This window comes from Centroberyx affinis, unplaced genomic scaffold (assembly GCF_046629955.1).
Source record: "Centroberyx affinis isolate AG114_WGS23_722 - 3 ecotype Tasmania unplaced genomic scaffold, CSIRO-AGI_Caff_v1 ptg005197l_1, whole genome shotgun sequence".
Taxonomy (NCBI): Eukaryota; Metazoa; Chordata; class Actinopteri; order Beryciformes; family Berycidae; genus Centroberyx; species Centroberyx affinis.
In genome coordinates this window covers 54410-67937 of record NW_027282586.1, presented here as the reverse complement: position 1 = coordinate 67937, position 13528 = coordinate 54410, and the positions used below count along the sequence as shown (strand labels likewise).

At 39.3% G+C, this 13528-nt stretch overlaps 1 protein-coding gene across 1 annotated transcript; it reads left to right on the top strand.

Annotated features, from left to right (window-relative positions):
* The first annotated feature begins 278 nt into the window (after positions 1-278).
* On the top strand, positions 279-13072 carry LOC139666938 (complement factor B-like). Its single transcript, XM_071546290.1, has 18 exons — positions 279-354; positions 2168-2374; positions 2474-2659; positions 2786-2962; positions 3340-3426; positions 4611-4750; positions 5956-6103; positions 6244-6372; positions 6800-6910; positions 7164-7298; positions 8615-8715; positions 9924-10044; positions 10361-10499; positions 10810-10886; positions 11066-11163; positions 11330-11459; positions 11951-12000; positions 12291-13072. Exons 1-18 carry the CDS (start codon positions 297-299, stop codon positions 12465-12467), a joined length of 2271 nt encoding a protein of 756 aa, XP_071402391.1. The 5' UTR covers positions 279-296; the 3' UTR covers positions 12468-13072.
* The last annotated feature ends 456 nt before the right edge of the window (positions 13073-13528 follow it).

Below are 13528 nucleotides of genomic sequence, written 5' to 3'. Positions count from 1 at the left end.
TTAGTCAAACAACGAAGTGAAACTGAGTTATTTTAGTTTCACTGGTATTACACAAGCTTAGAAAGATTGCTAAAGTCTAATGCAATGCTAAAATTTCAGGGAAGTTGTCTATGCTGGAATGTTTTCTATGACACTTCCTATTGATTTCCTGTTATTTGTCACAAAGTTAATAAGTGACAGGATGGTCTCAGTTTCTCCTTCCCCTCTTTCTGAACATCACTGTTCCCTTTGAAATAAAGGTTCAACATTTGCAAGATCGCCTCACTGTTAAGCTGTTCCTCAATTTAAGGTTCAACATGGGGTTTTCTGTTCACTGGAGTTGCTTTGCTGTTCTTTTATGTCTCCTGTGCATGGGTGAGCTCCTTTTCACTACAGATAAAGGAAATTTAGAGATTGCTTTTATTTTTATATATAATTTTTCAGTTGTAAAATTTTCCTAGTCTGGTTTTTGCAAAATATCTGAGTTTTTGTAAAATGATTAGATGTTATGTCAGTGTGTATTCTGACATATTTTCTTGTTATTATTTTCTAGATAATTTACAATATAATTTCTCCAAAACAATCATGCGTAATGGGACAATATACTGTATTTTAAGAGATTGTTTGCAATAACAACAATGCATATGGTCATGAGACAATATTTACTGACATATCACAATTTAAAAATTGAAAGTAGCATCAATTGCCTGGGAAAAAATGACACGCTGATTTTTGTATCCAGTGAGAATTTGCTTCTGTTTGGAGTGGATAAACTTGACATTGTGCATCCAGATTTTTAAGTGAGATAATCTAGATTCACTCCCTTCGTTTTGAAAGACTGAGGAGGTTTCAGTGAGAAATCTACTGTTTTTAAGGTCTGCGAGGCTTAGTATTTGCCAGCTGAGTAGTGCTGTATGTAAAATGTCCCCATAGTGCCAACTTCCAAATGTATACATTTTGCTTTTTACTAAGGTGATGAGGTCCTCAAATATGACTAGCAGTGGAGGAAAGAGTAATAGGATGTCCTACAAGTACTGTTACTTTGCTGAAATTTTACTTAAGTAGAAGTAAAACTACTGGTGTAAAAATTTACATAAGTAAAAGTAAAAAGGAGCTCATTTAAAATGTAGTGAGTTACTGAGTTACTTCTTACAAAAGAGAACATTGTTGCATCTTGATCTTTCCCATGCAACTGCAAAAGGACGAGATGACAGGGTTCAAACTAGATTATTTTACAGTAATTGGAAAAATTGTAAATTACAAAATAAAGTGCACAAAGTATAAAACAGATTAGGCTACTTTTCTTTCCCTTGCAGACTGACTGTTGATACCAGAATTTGTCAATTTACTTTAAGTAAAACTGTACTTAAGAAAAAGGAAAAATTACTGACTTTAGAAAATACTCAAAAAAAGTACAAGTACAGAAGAAAGCTACTCAATTACAGTAACATGAGTAAATGTAATTAGTTACTTCCACCGTTGATGAATACTCACTGTAGATTTGCAACTAATATCTTGAGTGCACATACATATTTGCCTCAAGCAATGCAGCAACATAGATGGAATAGAGAACTCCATACTAATAATAATAATAATAATTGATTACATTTATATAGCGCTTTTCTAGGTACTCAAAGCGCTTCACATATGGGGGGGGGGGGGACTCAACTCATCCAGCACCGATGTGTAGCACCCACCTGGGTGATGCATGGCAGCCAGTTTGCGCCAGAACGCTCACCACACATCATCCATCTCAGTGGAGAGTAGAGGACTGAAAGAGCCAATTAGGTAACGAGGGATGATTAGGTGGCCATGATGGAAGGAAGGCCTGTTTGGGAATTTTGCCACGGCACCGGGGTTACACCCCTACTCTTGCGATGAGTGCCGATGGGATCTTTATTGACCACAGAGTCAAGACCTCGGTTTAACGTCTCATCCGAAGGACGGTGCTCACTCACAGGACAGAGTCCCTGTCTCTACCCTGGGGCATTGGGGATATTATGCACGAGACCAGAGGGAAGAGCACCTCCTACTGGTCCTCCAACACCACTTCCAGCACCAGGTGGTCTCCCATCCAAGGACTAACCACAGCCAAACGTGCTTAGCTTCCCAGGCAAGCTAGCGATGTGATGCAGGAGCTATGGTGCTAGCTAACGCCACATAACAATGAACTGTATTTTTCTTTCAGGTGGTGGTGTTCGGTGTAACTGCACAGATGACAATATGCAGATTGAAGGAGGTCACTACACACTGACCAAGCAGCTGATGAGCGGCAGCACGTTGATCTACCACTGCCCTGAGGGTTTCTACCCGTACCCCACCTTGTCACGCCTGTGCCAGCCCACTAAGATATGGAAACCACTGCCAAAAAGATATTTACATCAGACATGCAAGAGTAAGCGCCAACCTGCCCTGATATGAGGATGACAATATTGCCCCATAGTGAGCGTCTAATCTACATGATAACTCAAATCCCTTTTATGTTGTTTTGCAGTGATTGAATGCCCTGACCCCAATGTTCTGGAGTATGGAAATGTCTTCCCTCCTCAGGAGAGGTACTATGTGAACAATGAGACAAGATTTGAGTGCTATTCTGGATACACACTGCGCGGCTCAACCACACGCGTCTGCCTGCCAAACGGGAAGTGGACTGGTGCCACTCCCATATGTAGCCGTGATAGTAAGTCCTAACCAGCACTCATCTCTTTGCTTTCTTTCTCTCTGTCTTCCTCTTTCAGGTCTGTGATATCTCCTCATTTGTCAAATACATACTAAAACTAGCAATGACTGTCGTCTTTTGTCGCAGCTGGGGATCACTGCGCTGATCCTGGTATTCCAGCTGGAGCTGGAAGGTCAGGGAACATATTTGGCATTGATGACACCGTGAAGTACAGCTGCAACGACAACCTGTATTTGGTGGGGTCAAATGAGCGAGTGTGTCAAGAGAACGGCCAGTGGACTGGGACAGAGCCAGCATGCTACTGTAAGATATCACCTATGCTGATGACATTCTGTGTTATTTGACCAAAATTGTGACAGGAAAAGTTCTGCTGGAAGCCTGACAGAAGCAGCATTCCTTATTCACATGAATGACAAGATTCAAGAGTCATGCTATAAAAGAGACCAGAAGCAGTTGAACTCACTTATACATGACCATCATCAGATGAAGGTCATGCAGGATGGAAAGGGGAAAATGTTTTAGTTCAATAAAGTGTGCGGAGGCTGTTTTCCTTCCTTAGTGCTGCCTTTTCTGTGTGGGCAGCAGTTCTCCAATAGTAGAACTTAACATTTTCACATTTTCACATCTGTCATAAACCGCATGACATGAAAGGTTCAGTATGTGGCTTTTGCTTGTTGCAGACAGACACACCTATGACACTCCTCTGGAGGTGTCAGAGGCCTTTGGCAGTTCAATCATAAACAGCCTCACCACCTTAGAGTCCACTGGTAAGTCTCTGGAACAGTTTTTCTTTTCATCTAATGACTAGTATTCATAGTGTAGTTTAATAGTGAAAGACATATTTTTTGGTTAAATTCGAAAACTAATGAATGCTTATTTCATGATTCATTCAATTTGTCAGTTAATCCTGGCTCAGTGGTCCCTCAAAGTTACTCCTCTGTATATTAACATAATCCTGTAGTTTTGCACCCGTCTTTGTCCAGTAAAGCAAATTTGTATTTTAATATAAATTTGAATGTTCCTTCCCTACAGCAAATTCAGGTGATCTTGCCCTGTCTGTCCTCACCCTGCCTGTACTGTCACTTTGCCTGGGAAGGAGCTCAGTGGCAAACACAGTCTGCTCGCTGTCTTGATAGAAATAGCCACACAGCTAGATCTGATCATGTAACAGTCATCTTTTTCTTCATCTTTTTGTCATTAGGCTACTATTATTTGTCAAGGGTGCAAAGGCAGAACAGGAGCTCATCCCATTCCAGTTTGGCTGCAGGCCACTTAGGTCCTCGTGGTTTAAGAAGAAATAAGTCTTAAATTTTTGAGTGACCATTTTGTGTAGCTAAAATGAGCAACCTTTCCATTTTGAAATTGGAAATCTTAACACCAAGCTGCCTATGCTTACGACTTTTAATGTGGGAAACATTAGGCAACAGTTTGGTTCAAGTTGGAGAGCAATGTTACCCAAAATGTCGCAACAATTCTGCATTCATTGCATTGCAATCTCTTGTTGCTCAAACAAATTCTGCTGTTTATTTTCCTCTGTCTCTCACTTCGGTTTCTTGGCACATTGCCTTGTCATGTTTCCCCAAAAGTTGCCTTGAGTATCAAAGCCTTGTGGGTCATGGAGTCAGTTAGCGGCCATGTTGGGGGGCTGAAACCTGTCAGACTTGAAAACAAGGTGAAATAAAGGAGCTCTTCATGCGAGGCAGAACCATTGTCATCATCTCTAGTAGAGTATTGGTTGCATTGCAATTGCAATTCACAAAGGAACCCCAGTGTCCCAACTGAGCGCTGCTGTAGGATAAGAGATAATCCATTTAAATACATTTAAATAATGACACAATCAAAGGTGTAGGTGTATTCAACAACAGCTGACCATTGACACACTTTTGCATGGTAAAAAATCCTTTCATGTTTATGGCAAAATAACAATAATTTGATGGTGGTGATTTTTCAGAGGACACTCAAGAGGGGAGAAAAATCAGGATCACAAAAAATGGGACACTCAACATCTATATCGCTGTGGATATTTCTGAGAGCATTGAAAAGGACCAAATTGTAAAGGCGAAAGATGCTGTTACAAAACTTCTTACAAAGGTAAGAAATAGACACCTTTGTTCTTGATTAAAGAGTTAAAACACTAGTTAGACTGACATAAACTAAACCGTAACTCAACATTTTTATCCAGACTGCCTCACAGTATTTTCTCACTCAAAATTGGCTGATTCAGTGATTTTGGAAATTCATGACACTGGAAATTTGTGTTGGTTAAAGTTTGGGATTGTTTTTGTTTTTTTGCTGATTGTTGGCTCTGATCAAAGGATGCACAAAGTAGAGACTGTTAGTGATGGATGCTGGCAATACATTTGCTGACTTGTTAAAACATGTTCGAAAAATAGTTGTTATTGTAACTAGCCTGGACATATAGTCAATCTTCTGTATAATAGGGATGGATGACATGCGAGAGGCTGCACTGGGCTTGGCAGAACAGCTCAAGCCAGTATTGCTTATGGGTCAGAAATTTCATTCAGTTATAATGAGCAACTTCAAAACTTTAATTTACTTAGAAGTAATTTGTCCCAATACATGTGGACCAGCTGCAGAATAAGTCATTTTTCTGGCATGTTTGAACATGTAAGTAAACAATTTAATATATAATCAAAAATTTCAGCTCACAATCTATACTTTATACTCATCTTGTAATGAGAAACATGATTTTCATCGGTCTACAGAAAAATCAGCTCATTTCACATGGCTGTCCTAATAGTTTCCCCACTCGCAGACAGTATACATAGTTGACTTTATTTAAGGCACTTTACCATGAAGTCAAAGATTTTTGGTCCTGGTTGCGTCATGAAGCCTCTGACCCAGTTCAGATCATTGTTTTTGCCTCGCTCTGCTCATTGAGCTACAGTGTACAAACATAATCTAATCCCAGTTGGCTACCAGGGTTAAAACAGCCCATTAGAAGTACATTTCATTATGAATTACACAAGCATAATTTTAATAGAGGCTTCTTGGCATGAAGCCCTTGACTTGATGCCAAAGCATATTACTAGCTACTCTTTCTGCTGATAAATGTATCAATCACTTAACAAAATAACAACCATAAGCAGTTTGATGCATAAAGAGACATTGCATTATCGAAATATTTGGTGTAAGATTTTACAACAGTATCACAGTTTTTACAAGTTGCGTATGCATCTACAAAGTTGTGTGAATAGTTTATGCTGTATACAGTCTTACAGTACAGATCTGCCACCTTGTGTTTAACTAACATATGATGCTTTTTCACTTCACAGATTTCCTCTTTTGCAGTCAGTCCGAATTATGACATCATCTTTTTCTCCTCCGAATTATTTGAGATTGCCAACATAATTAACTTTTTTGGCGGTAACAAAAAATCACTTCAGTCTATCTTGGATGAGTTGGAGAAATTTAATATAGATGGTAAGTCAAATTGATCAACAATATTATTGGAAATATTGTTTTGTCTGATCATAACTATGTACTTAATTCAGTTTATCCAGCCTTACCCTGTGTGTGTGTGTGTGTGTGTGTGTGTGTGTGTGTGTGTGTTGCCCCCACAGAGAGAGATAATGCTGGAACAGATCTGAACCTTGCCTTCACTACCTTCTTGGAGCGAATTGCGGTTATAAAGCAACAGGCTGGAGACGGTTTTAAGGATCATCATCACGTTCTGATCTTTTTCACAGACGGTAATTTGAGTCTCTTCATATACAGTATTTAATGTACTTAGTTCAGCAATGAAGTGGCAAGTTTGTGAAATCACATGCACCACTTTTTTAAATTATGCCTTCAAACATTTATGCTACAACTATTCAACCTTTGAAATATGCAGCAATTCACTATAGCCTATCACTATATTCACAATACCTAATTCCTTTGAATATGAGTTTGTGTTCAAATGAATGAAGAGTCATTTTAATCAACTAAGGTAATTGGCACTCTTTTGGAATTACACACATGTTATATAAAGTATAATGAATATACTGTACATAAAACATTTCAAGTATTTGTATGTTAGAGCAAAGGGTAAGACAAGTGTTTAATTTTCAAAATTTCTATACTGAGTAAAACTATTGTTTCCCATCAGTGTAATGCATTGGTTTCTTTTGGCTGCAGGTGGTTATAATATGGGCGGTTCACCCTCACCCACTGTGGCAAAAATAAAGAACCTGGTATACATGAACCACACTGGTGCAGCTAACCAGCAGACGAGAGAAGAATTTCTTGGTGAGGTTAACAGCTTTATTATCAGATACATAACTTAATAGAGTGGCTGTAAATTTAGTGGTGATTTTTGTTGCCGTCGAAATGAATGCAATTATTCGGCCTTGTTGCTCACCCAGATTCTTCCCTACTGACACTTACTGTATATTACCCTGTTACAATATAATACTGGTATCTTGCTAAGAAAAGTTTGAGCAGCAGAATTCAATAAGGTGTATGCAATAGGGGCTAAGTCTCATCTGTCCTTCTCTTACAGACATTTACATTTTTGGCATTGGAGTTGACATCTATGATGACGACCTGCAGCCCCTCACAACAGGGACGGGTGGCAAGCATTACTTCAGACTAAAGGCAATCGACAACTTGCAGGAGACCTTTGATGAGATCATTGGTAAGTGGTATGTGAAAGTGAAAGTGGAAGAATTTGGAATTTGAAGAAACACAGTTTGCTTCCTGTGTCTTTTCAAACTTATTTGTGTGATTTGAGATCAGTCAGTATCTCAACACATCTCTGCCATTATTTGCTACCTTCCTCCTATCATACAAAAATCATGCAAAATTATTTAGTATGATCTCTTCCTTTCATGAAGACTGTTCATCTAATGGAATGACAAATGTATAAGCTAAGACATTTAGGGGTCAGTGCTCACCTCAGCATCCGTCTGCACTTTGTAACTCAGCAGACAGGAGGGGTGGAGGTGGTGAGATCATAATCGGAGAAGAGAGCATGGTCTCTTTTTTCTTTAAGTACTAAAGAGCAGGTATAATCATCACTCTTAATCTTATGCCGTCTCTATACGATAAATAGCCTGACACCATCGATGTGGCGGGGGTGGAGGGGGTATCATCATGTGGGACAGTAAAGTATCCCACTGAGAGTCAATGAAGCAGGAAGACGGAATACGTAACATTTAATGAAGGCATCATATTTACAAAGAGATACTAGAGCGGACCTTTAAAACCTATTTGGGGATTAACTGGAAGTTGTGTTGCTAAGTGTCTCCTTGCTGCTGCACTGTGCTGAACAGCTCTACGATCCAATTATGAATGAATTATGAGAAAACCTCCAATACTCTGAATCTCCATTCTGAGATTTTTAGAGCTATATGCTTAGATTAGTACAATTACCGTAAACCATCGGTGAGAAGATTGTTGTTTTACACCGTGTGCCATGAGGTCAGACATCCTGGGAAATCAGCTGGATTGGTGTGCGACACAAACTGAGCAAAAGGGACTGGGAGTAACAGGGTTTATGGGTAATGCGGTCTTAATTTTGATTAACACTAGCATTAACAATACCACTTCCATGAGATAGAGGCTACCAATTATCTCCACCATGGTCTCATTTGTTTACGGTAATTATACCAGTGTATCACAATTAGTTTGACAAGAATATATTGATGCACCTTTAAAAAAAGAGATTTGCAGATGGGAAAAAAAAACATTTGTCAACTTTTTATTCCAACTAACTGAAACTAGAGGGCTACATTGTAATATTCAAAAGTATACAAGTAGAAACAAACCTATATACAACTATATAAAGAGTTAATCATTCTATTAAGAGCATCAGTTTCTGCCCCCGCTCCCTGTTTTGTCATTGGCGGCTGCACGCAAATGTGATTTGTTTTCATGAATTTGAGGGAGATTAAATTTGGTGTTATTTTTGGTTATGTATTTAAGTTTTTGTTTTTTGTTTTTTTAATGCAGATGAGGAAGACGTGAAGGGTCTCTGTGGTCTTCACAAGGAGTATGACGATCAAACCAAAGAAAGCAAACAGAAAATGTATCCATGGGCGGCTCAGATTACCGTCAAGGGGGTGATTATTATTTCAATATACATTTTTTTATTTGTCTCCATTGTTAATAATAATAATAATAATAATAATAACTTAGATTTATATAGCGCCTTTCAAGAAACCCAAGGACGCTTTACACAGTGAAGCAGACAAATTACAAGAACAGAAAATAATAATAGCAATAGTTGCCGGGGATGAGAGAGTTGACTAGAGGCCATAGGCCTTGGTGAACAGGTGGGTTTTCAGGATTTTTTTAAAAGTGTCCAAAGATGGAGCATAGCGGATCTCTGCCGGGAGAGAGTTCCAGAGGGTGGGGGCTGCCACACTGAAGGCTCTGTCCCCAAAAGATCGTAGGCTGGTGTGGGGGGTGGAGAGCAGACCCATGTCTGAGGACCGCAGATTCCGGGATGGGGTATAGGGGTGGAGGAGGTCAGATAAGTACTGGGGGGCGAGGGCATGGAGGGATTTGTAGGTGAGGAAGAGGATTTTGTAGGAGATGCGGGACTTGACTGGGAGCCAGTGAAGTTGAATGAGGGTGGGGGTGATGTGCTGGCGGGGCTTGGTGCGGGTGAGAACCCTGGCAGCTGAGTTCTGCACATACTGGAGCCTGTCCAGGGCTTTTCTGGGTACCCCGAACAGGACTCCATTGCAGTAAGGAGAGGTAATGAAGGCATGGATGAGGGTCTCTGCCACAGAGTCAGAAAGTGATGGCCGTAGTCTGGAAATGTTTTTGAGGTGGTAGAAAGCGGATTTGGTGATGGATTTGATGTGTGTTCACATGTGAAATTGGTTTGCAAGGTTGAATATGGGAATTACAAAATATCTTTTACATACATCGACAATTCAGTTTATGCCCTTATACTAGATTATGATATATGACAGACTGATGAATTATAGGCATTACAATTGTTCATGGTAAAATGATTAGTTTGCTTTGGATTGAAGATTTAACATTTTGATGACATCACAGGTTTGAATCTCAGTTTTGTGATTTCTGTTGATGTTGTCCATCCCCTCCCACTGGAGGAACTCACTTTGTTGATATTCAAACAGATCTGACCAATAACAATAGAGTGGAATCAGGACTTCAGATGTAGGATTTTGACATCATGTCAGGTTGCAACAACAAATTGCTTATTTGGTTCTGTGTAAAAATGTGTAAAATCTTTATGAAAATAATTATTTAAAGTATAAGGAAAATAATTTTGACTTAATTTTAGAATCGGAAATGCATGGGCTCCCTGGTGACCCCCAAGTTTGTCTTGACTGCTGCTCACTGCTTCAAATTTGAGGATTTGCCCACTGACGTCCAGGTCGACATCAACGATGGACGGGGTTTAGGTAACACGCAAAACGTTTATTTAATCTCCTAACCACCGGCCTGATTTGATGATACATCTTGTTACCGATTGGCCCAAGGGCTGCCTGCATTATTTGTGGTGGCCGAAATGTTGCACTTGTTTTAATATGGGAGTGAATCTAGGGGCCTTATAACACATTATCAAAGACAAGGAAGTAAATGCTGTTTGGGAGCCAATGATATTCTGTGGAGTAACCATTTGAAAATGATTCATGAATGGTGTATGACTTTCACTGTTTATTGTTATTAATAACTGAAGATTCTGATTTTGTTGCTCTCGACTGTGTCCCCTCACAGTTAAAAAAGTAAAAGATTTCAAATTACATCCGGACTACAATGTTGATGCTAAAAAGAATGAGGGAGTGGATGAATTCTATGACTATGATGTGGCTCTCATCGAACTGGAGGAATATGTTAAAATCTCCACTGATGTCAGGTAAGCACGCAGGTTGTAACACCATTCCTGCTTGAATTTGATGTGAAGAATGAGTTCAGTCTGTTCACTTCTCAATATGTTCTCCTTCCTGCCTGGAGAGTCATTTATAAATCAGTCTTTACATCTGTGAAGACACCACACACACAGAAACTTAGAAGATTTACTAGATTTATCACAAAATCAGACATACCCTTGGAAAAATAATGTTTTGAATTATGCATATTTGAAATAAACAACTATTACCTGTTGAAAGTTGTTTACGGGCCACATCCCCCTCTCCATATTATATTCTTTTTGCTATCTTTTGCAGACCTATTTGCATACCTTGCACCAAGGAGACCAGTGAAGCTCTGAAACTGGTCGGTGAATCCACTTGCAAGGAACAAGGTGACTTAATAAATCATAACTGCATTTTTTATTCCTTATCTTTATGTTTATCTTTGAGTAATATTTCCAACACTTGCCATTAGATTAGAGTAGTCCCTCAGATACAATTTATTGTACATGGTCCTGCAATGGACAGTAAAAACTCTTCTGGTGAACGCTTGTGTATTCTCTAAATGCAGAGCAGCTCCTGTTAAAAACTCATCTTGAAGAACTCAGTTTCCTGACCAAGAACCCCAAAATAGAGCAAAAAGATGTCCTCGCTAAGCTTGGCGATAATGTGAGTTTTGACATATATGATGCCTCTTCCAGATAACTGCGCCTCTGTTATGACTGCTGTGTGTGTGTGTGTGTGTGTCTGCTGTTTTGATTTCAGAATGCAATGCATTAATATATACCCAGACACTAAACGCACCCCTCTACCTCTTTCCAACTCTCCAATGTAGAGAAATGAATGTATCGGCCATGCCTTAAAAGCAAAGGGCATAACGACAAAAGATCCGACGGTTGCTGTGACTGAAAACTTCTTGTGCACTGGTGGCCGGTCGCCTCGTAGAGATCACATAGCATGCACAGGTACGTTCCCTCCATGTCACATCCTTATCACAGGTAAAGGTGCAAATGTCTTGTATAAAAGTACTGCTTTATGTACTGAGCGTCTGGCCTAGCTTTCTTATTATGCCTCACTTATTAAGCAAGATATGAATAAATTAGCCTTCTTACTGTTTTATTTGTTTGTTTGTTTGTTTGTTTGTTTGGGATTTTTGCACTTTCCATACATGGTAAAAAGTGAGTGTGTTATATAAAAACGTTTTGGCAACAATTGTGACTGGTGCGGGGCTAGGGCCACCAGTCACAATTGTTGCCAAAACTTTTTTTTGTCTTTTAGTAGCTCTAAATGGTCCTAACCATGGTACTAATATTTGTGATTCATCACGGAAACAGCAGATAAACAGCAGCAAAATATGAGTGAAGGTTTCAGCAGATCAGTAACTGCTGCCCTTTGTGTGTGTGTGTGTGTGTGTGTGTGTGTGTGTAACCATGCATGTGTATATGTGTTGGGACAGGTGACTCTGGTGGCGCTGTGTTCAAGAACTACGAGCATCGCACAATACAGGTAAGCAACTGTTCCTTGCCTTATATTTAAAATTGTGAAAAATCAAAAAAATGAAGAGTGTTATTCCAAAATTAGAGAAAATTTGAAAAAATTGACCTACTCTAATAAAATGCTCAGATTAAAGTAAAGTAAAATGTGGGTCACTATTAAAGCTAGACACCATTTTAAGAGTCACAAAATAGTTCTGTTTTTAAAATGGAATTTAAAACAGATGAATATTAACTAGTGGCAAACATTGCCAGTGTTAGTACTTGCTGACTGTGTTAAGTAACCAAACCTTTCCTCCACAGATTGGAACGGTCAGCTGGGGAACCAAGAATTTGTGCAAGGCCGGCGGTGTTGTGGAGTCAGATGATGCCTCCAGAGATTTCCACATTAATCTTTTCAGAGTTGTCCCTTTCCTCAAAGCTGTCCTTGGAAACGACACTCAAAATGACTACGCACCACTTCAGTTTTTGGAGGACTAGATGCACCTACCGAGATTTCTGTTGCCATTTCATTTATTTGATTTGTGTATGTTTCACAACCTTTAACCACTCGAGCTATGCTATTTAGCTGATTGACGCATGGTTGAATTCACCATCAGGAATTCACAAGTGCTTGAATTATTGGCCAGTATGTAAAACATAAGTAAATGTACAGCGTTGCGCCATTTTTGAAGAAAAGGTTAATCCAAATGGAAACACGCCCAGATCCAATACAGCAAAGCAAAACATGGACACATTTCAGCTCCAAACAGATAGTGTGGTGAATTCATGAAAACAGCAAAATTGCTTTGCGACAGCTTGACATTTCAGAGACACTGTGACCAGATCAAATACAGATTAAATTCAGGTCACAACTTAATTAACAAAGCAACAACAGACTTCAGCTCCTGTACATGAGGATAATCAAGATCACAGTTCTCACATAAACCGGCGCACAAATGTCGATTAGCAAGAGTAGCTAAAGCCCTAATCTGCAGTACGCCGCCCCCTGTTGAAGCACTGCTGCCCCGCTGCTGGCTTTGTTTATGTGCTGATTTAATGGACTGAAGACATTGTTTTCCCTCTCAGACTGATTGAGCTTTTGATACGAGGATTGACATTATGGTACAGGAAAAGGTTCCTTTACATTAGTAATGTTTGCAAACACTGAATTAAAACAGATCTTTATTTCACAAAAAGCTTGTTGGTCATGTTTACATCAGATTGACATCAGAGAGCAAAGATATGTCAATAGAACTTCACAGACCTACACTACATGAAGTTTGATCTTCATATCAGTCTAATCTTTGCTAGTTGCTGTGCATTATTGCCATGAAATAAGTATATTTTTTGTAAACTTGAGTGATTTGCCATTCTACTCATAGTAGAAGCATTATTTTCATAATTGATGAACCATTTTGCACACTCACAATCCCAGGCCATAACACCTTCTGCCTTTTCTTGCCAAATTGCATGACAAAAAATATCTACTGTACTTAAAACGTTTAATCAAAATACTTTTACGGCCGCCCAGCTCCGCTGATAGAGCCATCCGGCTCCCC

Coding starts and splice junctions, on each gene's coding strand:
- LOC139666938 (XM_071546290.1), top strand. CDS start 297: ATGGGGTTTTCTGTTCACTGGAGTTGCTTTGCTGTTCTTTTATGTCTC. Junction 3,427..4,610: donor CACCACCTTAGAGTCCACTG/GTAAGTCTCTGG, acceptor GTGATTTTTCAG/AGGACACTCAAGAGGGGAGA. Junction 7,299..8,614: donor GACCTTTGATGAGATCATTG/GTAAGTGGTATG, acceptor TTTTTAATGCAG/ATGAGGAAGACGTGAAGGGT.